The 20,870-nt window shown below is 41.5% G+C and overlaps 1 protein-coding gene across 1 annotated transcript in view; it reads left to right on the forward strand.

The window, feature by feature from the left end:
- NXPH2 (neurexophilin 2) overlaps nt 1–14,569 on the forward strand; it is a 245,386-nt gene extending 230,817 nt beyond the window's left edge. The window contains exon 3 of the mRNA XM_077447757.1: nt 11,152–14,569. Coding sequence (XP_077303883.1) covers nt 11,152–11,892 — 741 coding nt within the window. The 3' untranslated portion in view covers nt 11,893–14,569. The remainder of the gene's footprint in view (nt 1–11,151) is intronic.
- The last annotated feature ends 6,301 nt before the right edge of the window (nt 14,570–20,870 follow it).

Below are 20,870 nucleotides of genomic sequence, written 5' to 3' on the forward strand. Positions count from 1 at the left end.
ACACCCCATTCTACTAATAAGTCAGTCATTAGTAGATTCATATATATTCTCTTACCCAGATCAAAACACACATTGTAATGTTCTCAGCAAACAAATCAAGAAAACTGTAAAAACTTTCCTTATTACTACAAGCTCAACGACACTGGAGTTGCACATGTCCATTGTTCTGAAAAAATTAAATCAATATAATCAAAACTTCATAGAAGAAAGAAATACCAAAAAAAAAAAAAAAATGTTTAATGTTTTATTTTTTGGCGTCTCAGCTGCTGTGACGTGTATTGTTAGATCTGCCAGCCTTCTCCAACAAAAGAATGTCAATTCCTCCCTTTAATTGATGTAAAACAAATTCATGTTATTAATCTTGCAGGACGGCACATTCAGCAGGACAATAATATCGGGGAATATAGTGGCTGTAGATGCTTTTGTGAAATTCATAAGCTTGGCCAAGATACAAATTACTGAAGTCTTGATGAATGCTTTGAGATCCGCCAGCTCGGACAGATTAAGTGCGGCGATTTTTCTTTCTAAAGCATTTTCTGTCCCTGTTAATACCGTTAATAGTTTTAGGAGAAATGGTGCTTAAAGGAAAAATTCCCTATTTTATGCAGTCCATATAAAATTCGCAAAAGATTCGGATCCGCTGTAAATATCCTCCTTTCATTTCTCAAATGGCGTATCACATGATATGGCCTCCCTGCCTTTTTATATTAGTCAAGTCTGATATTAAAGCTAATGTGCACAAAGTGTATGCATATAATACCTTCCTTTGTCTCCCCTCTTCCCTGATCAACATGCAATTAAAATGTGTAGTAAATGTAGAATTTCACGCAAAAGTGAAATAACTCAAAATTTAGAAATTAAAGTGCCTATGGAAGTGGTGACTGCTAGGAGGGTAATTCCAAAAAATTCTAAAGTATAAGGGGGGTAGGTGCAGTGGGAAAGGAAGAAAAAAAAAAAAGGTTAAAGTGTGAAAAATAAAAAATATATAAAAATAAGAAAAAAAAAATAGATTTTTATTATTATTTCTACTTCTATTTTTTTTTTACTTTTATTTGTATTTTTTCTTATTTTTATTTTATTTTTATTTTTCACACTTTAACCTTTTTTTTCTTCCTTTCCTCTTCCCTTAGGCTGCTTTCACACTGGGGTGGTATTCAGGCGTTACAGCGCTAAAAATAGCGCCTGTGTAACGCCTGAAAAAAACCGGCCCCTTTAACTCCAGTGTGAAAGCCGGAGGGCTTTCACACTGGAGCGATGCGCTGGCAGGACGGTGAAAAAAGTCCTGCTAGCCGCATCTTTGCAGCGGTGAAGGAGCGGTGTATTCACCGCTCCTATACCGCTCCTACCCATTGAAATCAATGGGACACCGCGGCAATACCGCCGGCAAAGCGCCGCTGCAGCGGCGCTTTGCGGGCGGGTTTAACCCCTTTTCGGCCGCTAGCGGGGGTTAAAACCACCCCGCTAGCGCCCGCACACCGCCGCTAAAACGACGGTAAAGCGCCGCTAAAAATAGCGGCGCTTTACCGCCGACACTGCTCCCGCCCCAGTGTGAAAGCAGCCTAATACTTTTGAATTTTTTGGAATTACCCTCCTAGCAGTCACCACTTCCATAGGCACTTTAATTTCTAAATTTTGTGTTATTTCACTTTTGCACAAAATTCTACATATACTATTTTTCTTTTGGTGTTATTGTGAACCCTCTCATTTTATAGCACTTGTGAAAACACCTACACCAGTTTACACACATACAGTTCTTTCTTATTTACTCCCAGTAGCGCGAAGGCCTTCACTACTTCTAATTAAAATGTGTAAGTGAAATCACTTGGTTTTCAAGAAATTCCTAATCACTGGGTCTGTCTGCTGGTCTTTACCCTGAGTTTGGTGGGAGGGGCCGGCGGGCTTCTTTAACCACTTCAGCCCTGGAAGGATTTACCCCCTTCCTGACCAGAGCACTTTTTGCGATTCAGCACGGCGTCCCTTTAACTGACAATTGCGCGATCGTGCGACGTGGCTCCCAAACAAAATTGGCGTCCTTTTTTTCCCCACAGATGGAGCTTTCTTTTGGTGCTATATGATCACCCCTGCGGTTTTTATTCTTTGCGCTATAAACAAAAAAAGAGTGGCAATTTTGAAAAAAATGCATTATTTTTGACTTTTTGCTATAATAAATATCCACCAAAAATATATAAAAAAAAATTTTTTTCCTCGGTTTAGGCCGATACGTATTCTTATACATATTTTTGGTTTAAAAAAAAAAACGCAATAAGCATTTATTTATCGGTTTGTGCAAAATTTATAGCATCTACAAAATAGGGGATAGTTTTATGGCATTGTTATTAATATATTTTTTTTTTACTAGTAATGATGGCGATCAGCGATTTTTATCGTGACTGCGACATTATGGCGGACACATCGGACATTTTCGATACATTTTTGGGACCTTTGGCATTAATACAGCGATCAGTGCTTTAAAATTGCATTGAATACTGTAAAAATGTCACTGGTAGTGAAGGGGTTAACCACTAGGGGGTGGGGAGGGGTTAAGTGTGTCCTAGGGGAGTGTTTCTAACTGTCTGGGGGGATGGACTTGAGTGACGTGACACTGATCGCTGCTCCCGATGAAAGGGAGCAGAGGATCAGTTTCCTGTCATTAGGCAGAACGGGGAGATGCTGTTTACATCGGCATCTCCCCGTTCTTGAGCTCTGTGACACGATCGCGGGTATCCCCGCTGCGATGGAGTCCGTGGGTCCCGCAGGCACGGTCACGGAGCTCACGCGCATTTCAAAGTAACATACGGGTATGTTACTTTGCCTAGCCGCGTCCTTCTGTCGACGTATATATATGCCGACAGCGGTCCGCACGTGGTTAAATGTCACAGCACCCTGCTCAGGATCCATTTAGATGTTGATGCTCCTCTCTGCTGGTCACTGGTGCTGCAGACTTTCACTATGCAATCTGATGATCAGTTGATTAATTTGTAATCCGGGGACAGTCCCCGGATTGAGGACACTGTCCCCGAACCAAGTCTGTCCCCGGTTTTGTCCCTGGATTGGATTTGGACAGGGGCTGGGGCAATTTCAAAGACAGTCAGTGCATAATTTAAAAAAAAAATCTGAATGACACACCCCTCCCCCCCCCCTCCCGCTAGTTATTCTGTGTCCCTTTCTGATGATCATGTGCTGGTCGGAGCGGAGAGAATATTTCTTCAGTTTCGGGTGCATGCCCGTTCCCGCTCCTGCTCGCATGTTCTTCTGCCTTGGCTCAAGTCCCGGCCAGCCACCTGCCCATCTCCTTGCCTTCCCTGGCGGAGTGATCTTCTTCCGCTCCCCATCCAGTAGTAGCCGGAGCCCGGACAGCAAGACTTGACAGGCTGTGAGGCGACTGGCAGAGAGTCGCTAATTGCCGCCATTAATAGTTAAACAAAAATATGTCCCTGGATTTCATTGAAAAAATCTGGTCACCTTAGCGTATGTGTTCTTTCATATAACGTTCAGGAACAAAATGACTGAAGGCAGAGAAGGCCAATAGCTGTACAATACAGGTGAATGGCAGCAAAGATGAAGAGGAGGGGGGATTAATTATTACTGAAGTTGTTCAGATAGGAAATAAAGGAAGGCTCAAGATAGCTTCTGCATTTTCAAAGGGTCATATTTTGAGGATGTAAGCTTGGAGGGAATTAAGGCCGCGTACACACGGGCGGACTGTTCGTCCAACTTTGTCCGCTGAACAGTGTTTCAGCGGACAGTCCGCTCGTGTGTGGGCTTCAGCGGACAGTTTCAGCGGACAGTCTGACGAACAAAGTTTTTCGGAATTTCCGTAAGACTGTCCGCTGAAACTTGGTTTGAGCGGACAGTCCGCTCGTGTGTAGGCTTGTTCGACAAACTAAGTCTCGCGCATGCTCAGAAAGAATTTACACGGCGAAGGTTGCATTGCAGTGTATCGGACGCCGAATTTCTCGTCCCGTCGTACGTGCCGTTCACGTCATCGCGCAAGTTTTCAGCGGACTGTTCGTTCGTCGTGTGTGGTCAAGTCCGTTCATGCTAGTTTTGAACAGACTGTTTGTCAAACTGTTTGACGAACCTAGTTGGGCGGACAGTCCGCCCGTGTGTACGCGGCCTGAGAGTAATCAGTTTCAACACAGGAGAGGACTTGCTACAAGTGTGTGGGGGGTAGTAAGGCTTTAGCTCAGGTTTATGGAAATAGTGGCGTAAACCCGTGTACAGCTACAAATTATTATTTGATCCCTTGCATATTTTGTAAATTTGCCCACTTACAATAAAATAAATGGTCTATAATTTTTATCATAGGTGTATTTTAAATGATAGAGACAGAATATCAACCACAAATCCAAACAAAACACATGATACAAATGTTATAAATTGGGTTGCAGTTCAGAGAGTAAAATAAGTATTTGATCCCGAAGCAAAACATGACTTGGTACTTAGAGGAGGAAAAATCCTTGTTGGGAAGCACAGAAGTACAGAGGTCAGACGTTTCTTGTGTTTGCACACATCTCAGGAGGGATTTTGGTCCACTCTTCTTAATCTTCTCTAAATCCTTAAGGTTTCTTTGCTGTCTCTTGGGAACTTGAAGTTTCAGCTCCCTCCATACATTTTCTATAGGATTAAGGTCTGGAGACTGGCTAGGCCACTCCATGACCTTAATGTGTTTCTTCTTGAGCCACTCCTTTGTTGCCTTGGTGGTATGTTTTTGGGTCATTGTCATCCTGGAAGAGCCACCCACCACCCATCTTCAGTGTTCTGGCTGAGGGAAGAAGGTTCTCATCCAAGATTGTAGAATACATGGCCCCGTCCATTGTCCCCTCAATGCGGCAAAGTCGGCCTGTACCTTAAGCAGAGAAACAGCTCCAAACCATAATGTTTCCACCTCCGTGCTTGACCGTAGGGATGATGTTCTTAGGGTCAGTCAGCATTTTTCTTCCCGCAAACTGAGCGAGTCGAGTTAATGCCAAAAGAGCTCAAGTTTTAGTCTCATCTGACCACAGATGGGAAGACTGCATTCTGGGGGGGGGGGGGGGGTGATGGGGGACATGGGAGAGAATATGGGGATGTAGCAAAAAAGCAAAACACTGCGCTACTTGAATAAGACTAGCAGCTAACACTCGTTACAATAAATGTGAAGACAATAAATATAGCGCTAAAAAAGTAAATAAACTCAAAAACCTGAAGGCAAATATTAAATGAGTATAGACAACCCGTGCTAGAGAAAAAAGGGAAGTCTTGCACTTATAAGATAAGTGTCAACAACATTGTGTGCAAGGTGTAATCACTGGTGCTATATAAATACAACAGTGCATAAATAATATGATAACAGTGGAATCACATAACGTGAATCCTGAAAGATAAACTATTATCAGTTCATCAATCTGTACAAGAGTCCTCTTATATAGAACAAGAGTGACCAATCTTCTCATGTAAACCCCGGATCAAGGAGCAAGGAGACCAGCCACGGCAATTTGTTTGTCTGTAGAAATATCTGAGGATGCAACGCTCTACAAATGTAAGATGGATACTCTTACCAGAAATGTTGGACCCGCATGCCCTACGACAGGATCAAGGACGCCTATAAGAGGATTCTACACCGCGATCTTCTTTATCAGAAGTTGGAATATAATCCCCCGGGGTTACAAGCATGCGGGTCCAACATTTCTGGTAAGAGTATCCATCTTACATTTGTAGAGTGTTGCATCCTCAGATATTTCTACAGACAAACAAATTGCCGTGGCTGGTCTCCTTGCTCCTTGATCCAGGGTTTACATGAGAAGATTGGTCACTCTTGTTCTATATAAGAGGACTCTTGTACAGATTGATGAACTGATAATAGTTTATCTTTCAGGATTCACGTTATGTGATCCCACTGTTATCATATTATTTATGCACTGTTGTATTTATATAGCACCAGTGATTACGCCTTGCACACAATGTTGTTGACACTTATCTTATAATAAGTGCAAGACTTCCCTTTTTTCTCTAGCACGGGTTGTCTATACTCATTTAATATTTGCCTTCAGGTTTTTGAGTTTATTTACTTTTTTAGCGCTACATTTATTGTCTTCACAGAGAATATGGGGAGACTCAAATGTAATGGGTGGACTGATTTGATTGGGGCTTTCATATATATAAGAGGGACTCTGATGTGATGGGAGGACCTCTGACATGTAGGGGGATCTTTGATGTGTTGGGAGGAAATCTGACATGTAGGGGGATCTCTGATGTGGTGGGAGGACCTCTAACATGTAGGGTGATCTCTGATGTGATGGGAGGACCTCTGACATGTAGGGGGATCTCTGATGTGGTGGGAGGACCTCTGACATGTAGGGGGATCTCTGATGTGGTGGGAGGACCTCTGACATGTAGGGGGATCTCTGATGTGGTGGGATGACCTCTGACATGTAGGGGGATCTCTGATGTGATGGGAGGACCTCTGACATGTAGGGGGATCTTTGATGTGATGGGAGGACCTCTGACATGTAGGGGGATCTCTGATGTGATGGGAGGACCTCTGACATGTAGGGGGATCTTTGATGTGATGGTAGGACCTCTGACATGTAGGGGGATCTTTGATGTGATGGGATGACCTTTGACATGTAGGGGGGTCTCTGATGTGATGGGAGGACCTCTGACATGTAGGGGGATCTCTGATGTGGTGGGAGGACCTCTGACATGTAGGGGGATCTCTGATGTGGTGGGATGACCTCTGACATGTAGGGGGATCTCTGATGTGGTGGGAGGACCTCTGACATGTAGGGGGATCTCTGATGTCATGGGAGGACCTCTAACATGTAGGGGGATCTTTGATGTGATGGGAGGACCTCTGACATGTAGGGGGATCTCTGATGTGATGGGAGGACCTCTGACATGTAGGGGGATCTCTGATGTGGTGGGAGGACTTCTGACATGTAGGGGGATCTTGGTTGTGATGGGAGGACCTCTGACATCTAGGGGGATCTCTAATGTAATGGTAGGACCTCTGACATGTAGGGGGATCTCTGATGTGTTAGGGGACCTCCAAAATGAAAGGCAGCTTCTGATGTGAAGTTCATTTAATCAATGTGGTTGCATAGATTGTCCAAGGCCCAAGTTTTCCATTGTAACAATTTATGTTTTTTTTTTTTATATATTTTAGACTTGGTTGCCTCAAAAACTTGGTTGCATTACTTTTCAAGGGTGCTGCAACTAAAAAGGTTGAGAAACACTGTATTAAAACATCATGAACTGTGTTTATAGCAGAACAAGTTTATTTACCTGAATTTGTCTGGATATAAGCCCCAGTTAATCCCTTGCACAATAGCACTTAACCTGGGAGAAGAGGTCCACCACTAGCAGCCCTGCTGTAAAAAGAGGAAAGAGCAGACTACAGAGAAGAGTGCAATCAGCAATCAGGGGGTGTTTTCTGTAACAAACCGTGGTGGTTCAAGTGCAACTTCACTCTCCCAATCAACACTGATTATTTTTAATCCTCATGCTGCTAGCGTTAGTAAATACATAGGAAAGTATGTCATATTTACTCATTTTAAGTAGGGCTGTGGAAATTAAAGATTAATTCCTCGATTAATTTTTTTGATCAATCAAAATTCTTTTGATCGGTACTCACCTCTCCGCCGTCTTCCGGGTCTTCAGAGAGTTCTGTCGGAGATCCGGTGAAATCATTGACATCGACTCCCACCTTCCCCAAGTGCCTCTGTCTGCTGACGAAGGGAAGGGGGAGGAGTCCGGTGACGTTGAAGTTCTGATTGAACGTACCGCGTACGGGGGAGGAGCTACGCATGACGTTACTTGCTGCTGCCCTACGGAACTAGCACGATTGTCGGCTTTACATGCTGTGTTTTTATCATCTTTATGTGAGTAGTTTGTGTTTGAACACAAAAATGAAATCTGCGGTGAGCACTTAGATATTTTCTTTCTACCCATGACCCGGCGTCCTTGCTGAGATCTAAGGAGACGTGAGAGAAGTCATGGTCCATGTTAACCCCTTTTGATACCCGCTTGCATGACCACCTGTTTGCACATGGGTCCATGCCATAAGGTGAGAGTGATTAGTTAGACCGGAGGTGGAGGGATTGTCACGCTACTGTGGAAAAAAATGACTTACGTCAGTGCTACAGTTTGAATTTAAAACGTATTTGTGTGAACTGTGAAGTTAAGTCATGGATTGTGGAAACTAACTAGTGTCAGGTGATTGTATATGTAGTGTATACCACATTTACCACTGACTCATGCAGAGCTGCAATGCAAGGAGATCAGCTAAAAGTAATTGGATCTGTGTGTGCATTATAATTAATGGAAATTAGTCGATTAAAAAAAAACGATTAATAGAACATGAACATTTTAATCAGTAACAGCCCTAGTTTTAAACCTTCTTTTTAAAATTTCTTTTTAAAATGACTTCCTGGTTTCTTGCCTATGCAAATTATTTATTTTTTTAAGTCTAAAGCAAGGGTCTCCAAACTATGGTCCTCCAGTTTTTCAGGAACTACAAATCCCATCATGCCTAGTCATGTCTGTGATTGTCAGAGTTTTACAATGCTTCATGGAACGTGTAGTTCTGCAACAGCTGGAGGACTGTAGTTTGGAGATCCCTGGTCTAAAGCATGTGAACACACACATAAAAGTGCACACATCTTCCCCCTAGACATCAGGGTATTCCCAAGGACTCACACCCTTCATCCCTGAGAAAACACACCAAGGCCTAGGCAAATGATGTCATACATCCCAGGAGTCTTCAGGAGGGGAGAGGGGGGGGGGGGTTTCTTAGCTAAGCACATTCTTCTGCATTAAAGCTTGAGCTATGGGCGGTGAATTCCAGGAAGTAAAGGCTACATGAATAATTTGCCCTTACTCAGGATGGCCACAGCCAGAAATGCTAGGGGGGGGGGGTGTTTTTCAAAGTAATTTCTCAACAAAATAAAGCATGGGGACATGGATGGATGGGAGAGTATGAATAATTTGCTCTTACTCAAGATGGCACAGCCAGAAATGCTATAGTCATAAGGAGAAAGAACAGCCAATTGTGAATTACAGATAAGCAGCACCTGACAGTGGAAAAGTGGGGGGCCGGAAAAGGAAAAAAAAATGGTTTGCAGCGTTCTAGATGGGAAAGCATAACATGATGAATGAAAGATTTTATTGCATGTCTTCTTGAGGAAGTTGGTTATACGTGAATTCACATTCTGAGTTTACTAAAGACCTTTAAATAGAAGAGAGAAATCCCTTTATTGTTGGTAAATTATAAGTGCTGGCATCCCAAAAATGAACCATTTGTAAAGTATTGTGAAAAACTGGATTTTATTTTCAGCATTTACAAAGATTTTACAAAGCATCAATATCCCCCAAAATCCATACCAAAATATATAAAAATTATACAGTAAATGTATTTATTCATTACGAAAATAGTATGTACTATATATGTTGTGGTGCACTAAGGGGCAGGTGTGTGTGTTTATATGCAATGGGGTACCATTAAAAATTAATAGCATAGTGCATACTCCACAAGCTGTGTCAATTGCTATGGCACAATCAGTGTTCATTTTGGCAGCAAATTTCAATTTAGTTTTAGTTTTAGTCTTAGGACTAAAATGGCATTTTAGTTTTAGTCCCATTTTAGTCTTCTGCAATTGTTTTAGTTTTAGTCGTATTTAGTCGATTTAAACTAATTTTAGTCATCTTAAATCTAATTGGTAGAGTTAAGTTGTAATGCATTAGTTAAGCATTTCTCTACAATTTCCAAACTCATTATATACTGCTGGAGTGAAAAATCGAATATGTTATTATTTATGGTATTGAGGTATGAACATGCACTAGAGACCAGTGTTAATTTTAACGTCAACTTTCAATTTAGTTTTAGACTTAGTCTTTTGACTAAAATTACATTTTAGTTCTATTCCCATTTTAGTCTTTTGACTAAAGTGAAACTTTCCCTTATTTACTAAGCTCTGACACAACTGCCCTTGCAGAGGACACAGTCTATTTGCCTTTAGTAAATCATCCCCAGAGTATTAATTGATGTTGTATCAATTAGTACTCTGTGTTTGCGATTTTATTAAATATTTTTGTATGAAATCAAGTATTATACATTTTTTTATATGAATTTTGTATGATATTGATGCATTGTACCAATTGACATAATATCATTCAGTTCTCTGTGTTTTTATTAAGAGGCTTTCTGAGTTAATGTAGATTTTTCCATTATTTTTAGACCGCATTCACTCTGCATGTTGCATTGTGCCGTAGCACTTAATACACTTTACGGTGTACGCACTTCGGGCATCTTGCTTTTCATTTTTTACTGGCACTCCAACGCACATAAACACAAAAAGCAAACACACCTGACCCTCAGTGCACCAGGACATATACATTAAAGTGTATGAATAGCCAAAACCTTTTTGGTAGCATTGAATAGATTGGTGAAAAGCAGGGGCGTAGATAAGGGGGGTCAGGGGTGTTCAAACCCCCCCACCCCCAGAACATCCTGGCAAAATTCCCAGAGTGGTAACCCTGGTCAGGTTTTTAATGCTGTGTCGACACTACATAGATTCACCCTTGTTATCTGTCCCGGAGACTATTATTATCACCAAGAAAGGATGCAATAGAAAATCCAAATTTAGATAAAATTATAATAATATAAAAAAAATTATAAACAATATAAAAATCGATTTAAATAGAGCTATCACCCACGCAAAAGGGGAATTCACCAATGGGGACACTTATGTCTAAGAAGCCAGTATGCCTTTATTTTATATAGATTTCCTTTAATTTCTTGTTGAATCTTTAGTACAGGAAGGGAAGAGAGTTTTCCCTCAACAGCACACGGCAACAAAAATAAACTGACAGGGGATTTAGGCCTTCCTTTTACTAATTTAAACAAAAAACAAGTTTGAGTTACACATATTCCTACCCTGTGGCACACTGTTGGTTTGTAAACCCATGACCAACTTGGCAATGTGAGTCAATGTGGAAAAAAAGTCAGTCAACGCTTGTTTGAAGATACGTACATACGAGTGAATGTGCCTTTTTTTTTTTATAACTTTAGCTTCACTTACAACATAAACATTTCAAAGTGGTGACGTAAGCTGTAATTTCATTTTAATGTTTTTAATGTTTTATTTTTTTATTTTCTTGTATTACTATTAGATTCTTTGTGACAAAGAAATACTGCAAGCAACAGATGCACTAAAGTGGTCGGAGAAGGGCACTTCCGAGAATCTGGCAAACAATGTGGCCCACAGCAGAGTCCACAGCCCTTTACGTCTGTTTGTCAAGCAATCAGCTCTCCAACGGCAAGGTCAGCTCTCCTACTTTGACACCACAGAGCACTTCTGGAACTGGCTCGCCAACATCACCGACACCCAAGAGTCTCTAGTACGAACTAAACGGCGGCCTATAGTTAAAACTGGAAAGTTTAAAAAAATGTTCGGCTGGGGGGATTTTCACTCCAATATTAAAACTGTCAAGTTGAACCTGCTCATCACGGGCAAAATCGTAGACCATGGAAATGGCACCTTCAGTGTTTACTTTCGCCATAACTCCACAGGGCTTGGAAATGTTTCTGTGAGTCTCGTTCCACCCTCTAAGGTGGTGGAGTTTGAACCTTCTGCTCAGTCTACCCTAGAGAACAAAGACACCAAGTCCTTCAATTGCCGGATTGAGTATGAGAAAACAGACAGGGCCAAGAAGACAGCTTTGTGCAACTTTGATCCTTCTAAAATCTGTTACCAAGAACAAACCCAGAGCCACGTATCCTGGTTGTGTTCCAAACCCTTTAAAGTTATTTGCATATATATTGCTTTCTTCAGCATTGACTATAAACTTGTGCAAAAAGTTTGTCCTGATTATAATTACCATAGCGAGACACCCTATTTGTCATCTGGTTGAAGAACTTTTGTTGATAAAACTAGAGTACCCTATCAACAATTGTCAGGGAAGACTTTATGTATAAAACAAACTTTGTGCTTCAACAAATAATCTTTCTTTTCCCGGTGGCAACAGAGTCCATGTAACCCGTGTTAGAATTGCATAATACATTTTGGTTTAGTAACGTTGAATTGTTTTTGTAGTTTTGATGTAGGAAACACAATTCAGTGCAGAGCGCAGGGGCTTCTACAAAAGCCTCAGTGGTCAATCTTTTGGTGGTAGTCAATCTTTCGGAAGTTGGGTAGCCAAAAGGCGTGTCAGTTTCTGCAATATATTTAGGTAATGTGGCCATTTTTCCAAGACCCCAAATGTGTTAGTTAAGGGTATTGCAAATCTGGCACCCGAAAAAAAAACAGATTGTGGTACTGACCCATTGATTGAGCACTTGTGGTTGAAGCTGTGATAGAGCTTACAGAAATATATGAAGACTGAAACACAGACAATGATCACTTGCCTGATGCAAATGGAAATTCATTTATACTTTGGTGTTCTAATGAAAGTATCTCTTATCTAATATAATCAATGGTTAATGTTTAAAATTAGTCTTACTTTATTATACTAATTGCTTTTAAGGGGAGCGGGAACATAATAATTTTCAAAGCCAGACAGTAAAAATTATTTAGGTAAAATAGTTTAAAAATGCTACTGAATGATCAGCAGGTAGCCTCAGCTAAACAAGTAAAAGTTGTGGTACACAAAGACATTGGATATCGGTCAATCTTCTATAACAGGGGTCTCCAAATTTTCAGTATGAGGGCCACAATAAATATTTTATAAATATTCAGTTTAATGAATATGTTTTGCTTGGAGATTTTTTGTAATCAGCATTATATGACCCAGAATAAAAGAAAAGAACTGAAAGAACTTCAGTAAAACAAAGCAATTACCGTCCAAAAAAACACGAGCCGTTAAAAAAGGCCAAACAAATATAAATTTGGTCTGCACCTTTTTTTCATGAAAGCCCCCTTCCCCTTACAGTAGGGTCTCTATTACAGCCCCCCTTACATCAGGGTCCCCAACAGAGTCCCCCCCTTTACATCAGGGTTCCCAACAAAGCCCCCCTTTACATCAGAGTCCCCTTACATCAGGGTCCCCAATAGAGTCCCCTCTTTACATCAGGGTCCCCATTACAGTCCCCCTTACATTATGGTCCACAACAGAGCCCCCTTTACATCAGGGTCCCCATTACAGTCCCCCTTACATTATGGTCCACAACAGAGCCCCCTCTACATCAGCGTCCCCATTACAGTCCCCCTTACATCAGGGCCCTAACAGAGTCCCCCTCACATCAGGGTCCCAATTACTGTACCCCCTTAAATCAGAGTTCCCATCTGAGTCCTTTTATCAGAGTCCACTGAGACTGTGCACATCAGCTATAGGCCAGATAAAATCTTGTAGGGGGCTGAAGTTTGGAGACCCATGTTCTTTAAGGATGAAGCAAACTGAGTTTTCGCTTTCCACCAATATCTTCGAATTTCAGGAGGTTTCTGTGAAATTTTGCCATTCCTGTGAAATACATTGGAGTCTAGGAGGAGGCCAAATATAAGACAAAATTAAAACTGTACACACCTCTCCTCCAACGATACAATGTCTGCAAGCAACTTTGCGTGAACCAACATCTTCACCTAGTCTTCTTCTGAGTTCATTCATCCCAGGAGATGCAAAAATTGTATGCTGAGCCGCCTTGTCACAAAGGTTTAAATTAGTTATAAATGAGGACTGATGGGATCCCCAACAGAGTATACAAAAAAAAAAACCTTATTACAGATAATGGGACTTTCAAGGTGCCAGCAATGTAAAACATATCACAATACTTAAAAGATACTTTATTGCTACACGTATCATTCATTATAATGCATCATCGTAAAAAGAACTGGGTGATAATTACTCCCAACACATATGTTGCTTGCACAGTATGACCCGTATCATTTGACATAACAATTCAGTACATATTCTCCATAAACTGAGAAAGTTGCTCATGAACAATGGTATGCAGTTTAATATGTTTCATGATAGCTTCATGTGGAGGATGCACTACCTAATAGTGATGTGTTGCGCCCACTCAAGGGGAGTCAAGAGGCATCAATGATCACAAAGCTAGAAGAGCCCTTTCCAAAATGCAGAGGGGCTCCAAGTGTGTGGACAGGGCCACCCTGCACGTGGGGGCACTGTGCACTCATCAAACTCAGGGGGTTATGCGGGGACTGCAGTCATGTGAGAATCAAACATTTAGGGCGGTTCCCCGACTTAGGGATGAGCCGCAACATTGCGTGTAATAAAAGTAGAGTCCCTCTGAAAAGTGTTGTCTCGTGTCTCTACACACTGTTGCCCAGTGTTAACTCTTTCCCCCCAGCCTAGGCCAGCCACCAACTATACCAGCATACCAGTAGGCAAAGCACATACAAATGTACTGCAGGAAGAGACAATAGGGGAGATTCACCCACTTTTAAAAACCAATATACAGTGGTGTGAAAAAGTGTTTGCCCTCATTTCCTGTTCCTTTGCATGTTTGTCACACTTAAGTGTTTTTCGGAACATCAAACCAATTTAAACAATAGTCAAGGACAACACAAGTAAACACAAAATGCAATTTGTAAATTAAGGTGTTTATTATTAAAGGTGAAAAAAAATCCAAACCATCATGGCCCTGTGTGAAAAAGTGATTGCCCCCTAAACCTAATAACTGGTTGGGCCACCCTTAGCAGCAACAACTGCAACCAAGCGTTTGCGATAACGTGCAATGAGGCTTTTACAGCGTCCTGGAGGAATTTTGGCCCACTCATCTTTGCAGAATTGTCCTAATTCAGTTACATTAGAGGGTTTTCGAGCATGAACGGCCTTTTTAAGGTCATACCACAACATCTCAATAGGATTCAGGTCAGGACTTTGGCTAGGCCACTCCAAAGTCTTCATTTTGTTTTTCTTCAGCCATTCGGTGGTGGACTTGCTGGTGTGTTTAGGATCATTGTCCTGCTGCAGAACCCAAGTTCGTTTCAGCTTGAGTACACGAACAGATGGTCGGACATTCTCCTTCAGGATCTCTTGGTAGACAGCAGAATTCATAGTTCCTTTTATCACGGCAAGTCTTCCAGGTCCTGAAGCAGCAAAACAGCCCCAGACCATCACACTACCACCACCATATTTTACTGTTGGTATAATGTTCTTTTTATGAAATGCAGTGTTCCTTCTACGCCAGATATACTTGGACACACACCTTCCAAAGAGTTCCACTTTTGTCTCATCGGTCCACAGAATGTTGTCCCAAAAGTCTTGGGGATCATCAAGATGTGTTGTGGAGAAATTGAGACGAGCTTTGATGTTCTTTTTGCTCAGCAGTGGTTTTCTCCTTGGAACTCTGCCATGCAGGCCATTTTTGCCCAGTCTTTTCCTGATGGTGGAGGCATGAACGCTGACCTTAACTGAGGCAAGTGAGGCCTGCAGTTCCTTGGACGTTGTTGTGGGGTCTTTTGTGACCTCTTGGATGAGTCGTCGCTGCGCTCTTGGGGTAATTTTGGGCGGCCGGCCACTCCTGGGAAGGTTCACCACTGTTCCATGTCTTCGCCATTTGTGGATAATGGCTCTCACTGTGGTTCGCTGGATTCCCAAAGCTTTGGAAATGGCTTTATAACCCTTTCCAGACTGATAGATCTCAATTACTTTCTTTCTCAATTGTTCCTGAATTTCTTTGGGTCTCGGCATGATGTGTAGCTTTTAAGGATCTTCTGGTGGACCTTACTGTGTCAAGCAGCTCCTATTTAAGTGATGCCTTGATTGTGAACAGGTGTGGCAATAATCAGGCCTGGGTGTGGCTAGAGAAATTGAACTCAGGTGTGGACAACCACAGTTATAGTATGTTTTAACAAGGGGGGCAATCACTTTTTCACACAGGGCCATGATGGTTTGGATTTTTTTTCACCTTTAATAATAAACACCTTAATTTACAAATTGCATTTTGTGTTTACTTGTGTTGTCCTTGACTATTGTTTGAATTGGTTTGATGTTCCGAAACACTTAAGTGTGACAAACATGCAAAGGAACAGGAAATGAGGAAGGGGGCAAACACTTTTTCACACCACTGTAGATATGAACAAGGGGAGAGGTGGAATAAATTACAGAGGAAGGCGTCTTCACAATCAGCAAAAATTGCTTCAGTGGTGTCTCCACGTGTAGCTGTGTCCACCGACTCCAAGCTCCAATAAAATGTATATGATGTGTGGGAGTAATTGTTCTTTTATGATGGATATTGATGAATGATACATGTAACAATAAAGCATCGTTTAAGTATTTTGATGTGTTTTGCATTGCTGGCACCTTTTTTGAAGTCCCAATATCTATAATGAGGCTTTTTTTTTCCGTATTGTCACAAAGATTGCAAGCAGACAGATACGAATCCTTTATTGCAGAGGTGGCCTAGTATTTGCTCACCTCTATTCTTTCATTTATCCACTTCTGGAGCAAGCCTCTTTTTGAGATTTGTTGTTTACAAGTTTAAAATATTTTTTTTTTTTGCTAGAAAATTACTGTACTTAGAACCCTCAAACATGATATATATTTTTTTCAGACACCCTAGAGAAAAAAATGGCGGTCATTGCAGTTTGGGGGTTATTTACGAAAGGCAAATCCACTTTGCACTGCAAGTGAACTTGTAAGTGCAGTTGCTGTAGATCTGAGGGGAAGATCTGAAATGAGTGGAAGCTCTGCTGATTTTATCATCCAATCATGCGCAAGCTAAAATATTGTTTTTTATTTTCCTTGCATGTCCCCCTCGGATCTACAGCGACTGCACTTCTAAGTGCACATGTAGTGCAAAGTGGATTTGCCTTTGGTAAATAACCCCCTTTATCTCACACCGTATTTGCGCAGCGGTCTTGCAAGCTCAATTTTTTTTGGAAAAAATACACTTTTTGGAATTAAAAAATAAGACAACAGTAAAGTTAGACCATTTTTTTTTTCTATTTTGGGAAAGATAATGTTACGCTGAGTAAATTGATGCCCAACATATCATGCTTAAAAACTGCGCCACTCGTGGAATGGTGGCAAACTTTGGCTGTTAAAAATCACCATTGGCGACGTTTAAAAATGTCTACAGGTTTCCAATTTAAAGTTACAGAGAAGGTCTAGTGCTAGAATTATTGCTCTCCCTCTAACAATACTTCGCATGTGTGGTTTGAACACCACTTTCATATGGGGGTACGACTTACGTATGCGTTCACTTCTATGGGCAAGCTCAGCAGGACGGGGCACTTTATATATTTTTTTCTTATTTATTTTACTTTTTATTTTTTATTTTTACACTGTCCTTTAAAAAAAAAAGTGTGAACAAAAAATAAATCAAGTAAACATCCCTTGTAATAGAAAAAAAAGCATGACAGGACCACTTCAATGTGAAATCTGGGGTCAAAAAGACCTCAGATCTCATATTTATACATAAATGCAATAAAAAAAAAAAAGAGCATTGGGTGGAAGGGCCATTTGACGTCGCTTCCGTCATCCAACGCTATGGAGCTGAGTGAGGGACATTTTTCCCTCACTCAGCATCCAATCTCACAGGGGAAAGGACTAAATCGTCTCCCCCGCTACCGACGGCTCCGGTAAGCGGCGGAGATGACCAGGGCACGGCGGGAGGGGGGGTGAACCTCTCCCGCCACTATATATATAAAAGTATTCACTAAAATCTCATATAAGCAGTAGCACGGTAATAGGATTTTTCAATATTTTTAAATCTGCGGCTTTTATTAAAATAATCACAAACAAACATTTCCCAGCACACTTACCAGCTAGCCTGCAAACAAACCAAACTGACCCTGTCTAACAATTCACGCTAATATCTGAGGGTTTCGTTGCACACATATGCACATATAGGTAGAAGCCACAATGCCCACGTCACAATGCCACGACATCTCTATATTTATGAGCGTCTCCAAGTTGGATCATATATAGCAGTGGATAAATCAAGGGCAGGTTTGCCTGGAGGGAGCCCACTCCTTCTTAGAAGAAAAGTGTGGACTTTTTTTTCTATTTTAGAATCATACTTTTCTAGGTGACGGCACTGTCGACCGATGATGCATCTGTCTCCCGCCATCTCTAACACTGAGAACCGAGTGATCAAACACTGCCGATCGCTCGGATCTCAGGGCTTTCTGAGCAGAGAGCTCATGGCTGTCAGTGACCGCTCTCTGGTCTGCCCTCTCCTCACTCACTGGAGCGTTGGGCTGTGGAGGGGGCGGAATCGGGTGGCTCAGGCTTTCAGCCACGCACTGAGAGGCTGAGCCGGGTGCCGGTCCAGGCATGTGGGGGGATCCTGACTTCATTGTCACGATCTTGCCCGAGTCTGGGCCGGCTCTGTGACATCAGCCGACAGCGGGCTTCATGGGACATGGGTGTGCAGACCCAACTGCACTCCTGTTATCCACAGGAGAAGTACAGTCAAACAAGCTTTGGTTGTACTTCTCCTTTAAAGGTGTAGGGACACGTTGAATGCCGAGCAAGAGGACAATAGCAGATGGAGGCATCCAATGTGTTTCCACACCAAATGAGTGAATAAGCTATACAAAAAGATGGCAGTCACCCAAATTTATAACTAACCTTTGCAGTAAAGTGCCCATGGAAGGGCAACACATATCACAAACAAAGAAAAATTTCCCAGCACACTTACTAGCTAGCCTGCAAACAAACCAAATTGTCCATGTTAATTCATGTTAAAAACAGAGGGTTTCACATTTGCAAATATATAAACCTGCCCTTAATTTATCCACTGCTATATATGCTCCAACTTGGAGACTCTCAAAAATATAGAATTAGGACAGCAGTATACAGAGGAGCTTTAACGTGGGTGCTGTGGCTTCCACACATACACTCTACTACCAAAAGTGTTGGGAAGCCTGCCTTTACATACACATGAACTTTAATGGCATCCTAGTCTTAGTCTGTAGGGTTCGATATTGAGTTGGCCCACCCTTTGCAGCTATAACAGCTTCAACTCTTCTAGGAAGGCTGTCCACAAGGTTTAGGAGTGTGTCTATGGGAATAAAGAGGTAAAAAAGTAGTGATGCGCGGTACTATAATAGGGAGTTGGCCTAGGAGGCTTAATAAATTCTATAGGCACTAAGATTGTGCGTGATATATATATTCCCGTATACAGTAAGAGAAAGGTATATAAAAAGTTGTGCGTATTTTTATAAGGGGGTGGTGGACAACTCTCACCACTATAGCATGATGATATTCAAGATAGGAGACAAATGTAATGAGTAAGAAAAAAAAGAAAAAATTGCAATGCTTGGAATAAGTAATCCCTAATGTGATTTTATAACTGACAGAATCGCATAAAGTGCCAGTGCTAGACAATAAATAGAATCATGAAAGTATTAACTACACCATAGATTAAATAAAACAATATATATAAAGCAGTCACAAAGAATAGTGAATCGCAGTGCGATTTGTTCACGCTGACAAAATCGCATAAAGTGCCAGTGCTAAAGGTGAGAAGGTGTGTGGAATATTCTATTACACAATAAGGTAAATAGGATAATATGTATAAAACAATCACCAACTCGATAAAACGTATGTGCAAGAAATGGTGAGTTGTAGCTGCCAGAAGTCGCATAAAGTGCTAGTGTCACAGAAGTGGTAGAACAAGGTCCGTGCGGGTGTTCTCTACCATATAATCATCAAAACAATATTCCTGCGACCGTGAACAGCTCAATAGTTCAATTGTGCAAGAAAATGACAGAAAATCAAAATAAACGCATAAGTAATATTGGTGTTAAGGGAGTAAAAAGAATCCCACAAACTAATCAAAAAACTGTGTGCGATACCTACAAGAAATTATATAAAAAATAACAATAGCATATATCAGAGTGTGACCATTCTGCTTTGTGCGATAAACGGTGGCGATTATGTCAAAAGTCGCATATGTCGACAAATCGCATATAATGTCCGTGTCTGTATATAAGTGCACAGAGCAATATAATCGGTGATGGTGGTGAAAGAGGTGAATATATCCCACGTGGTCCTGTGTGGTTGGAGTATGGGTGTCCCCTTACCTTACAGCTGTAAGGTAACAGCGTGTGATATGTATATCCTCAGAACTCCTGTACTTTATCCCTCGAGGTCTTGTCCCGATATTTACAGATCCTGGTATCCACGGATCCTGGCGTCTCCTGCCTATCACGCTGTGTTGGTCCCTTTAAGTATTTGCTCAGCAGCACTCAGCGTGGGGGGGGGGTGTAGGTTTACCTCGGCAATTGGTGCATATGTAAGGGGTTAAAGAAATAAGGAGGAAGGGAGCCCCATAGTGTAGTAATTCTCAACACATATGATTTATTACAGCAAAACAGTAATGTACTCACAAGCAGACAAGTTTCAAATGCAGTGTATAAACGAGCCTCGAGCTCGATTGCGTCACTTCCGGTAGCGTCCCGACGCGTGTTCGTCACGGTCACGTGACTTCATCAGGGGATGTCTAGTGCCCACGGAAGTGTCTTTAAATAGAGACATTAATAGCTAATTTGGCGGCCATTTTGGGGAAGACCCGGAAGTATCCCGGCGGCCATTTTGTCGTCTACATGGTCGCCGGAAGTGTACGGGCGGCCATTTTTTTGGTTATTCCGCCGTTTTTTATCATGTTTATGGCCAGAAAAAACTGTGTGGCCATTTTTTGGGGAGTGTCTCCAGCGGGGCTTGTCTTGATTTACATAGGAGTGTCATCGCCCCCTTAGTAACGAGCGTTCATAGTTACAGATGGAAACATGAGGTGATGTTTAAAAACATGTGATACGGGCTGCAAGTTAAACCTATAATGTAGGTACCAGACACATAATTATGAGTAAAACAAGTGCTGGTAAATAATGTCTGAACATTATTAGATTTATGCTAGAGTTGCTATAAAAATCCTTAATAAAAATTACATGTAAAAAATATAAAAGAAGGTATATAAAATT

Source organism: Lithobates pipiens, unplaced genomic scaffold (assembly GCF_037356315.1).
Source record: "Lithobates pipiens isolate NorthernLeopardFrog02 unplaced genomic scaffold, aLitPip1_a1.2 Scaffold_22, whole genome shotgun sequence".
Taxonomy (NCBI): Eukaryota; Metazoa; Chordata; class Amphibia; order Anura; family Ranidae; genus Lithobates; species Lithobates pipiens.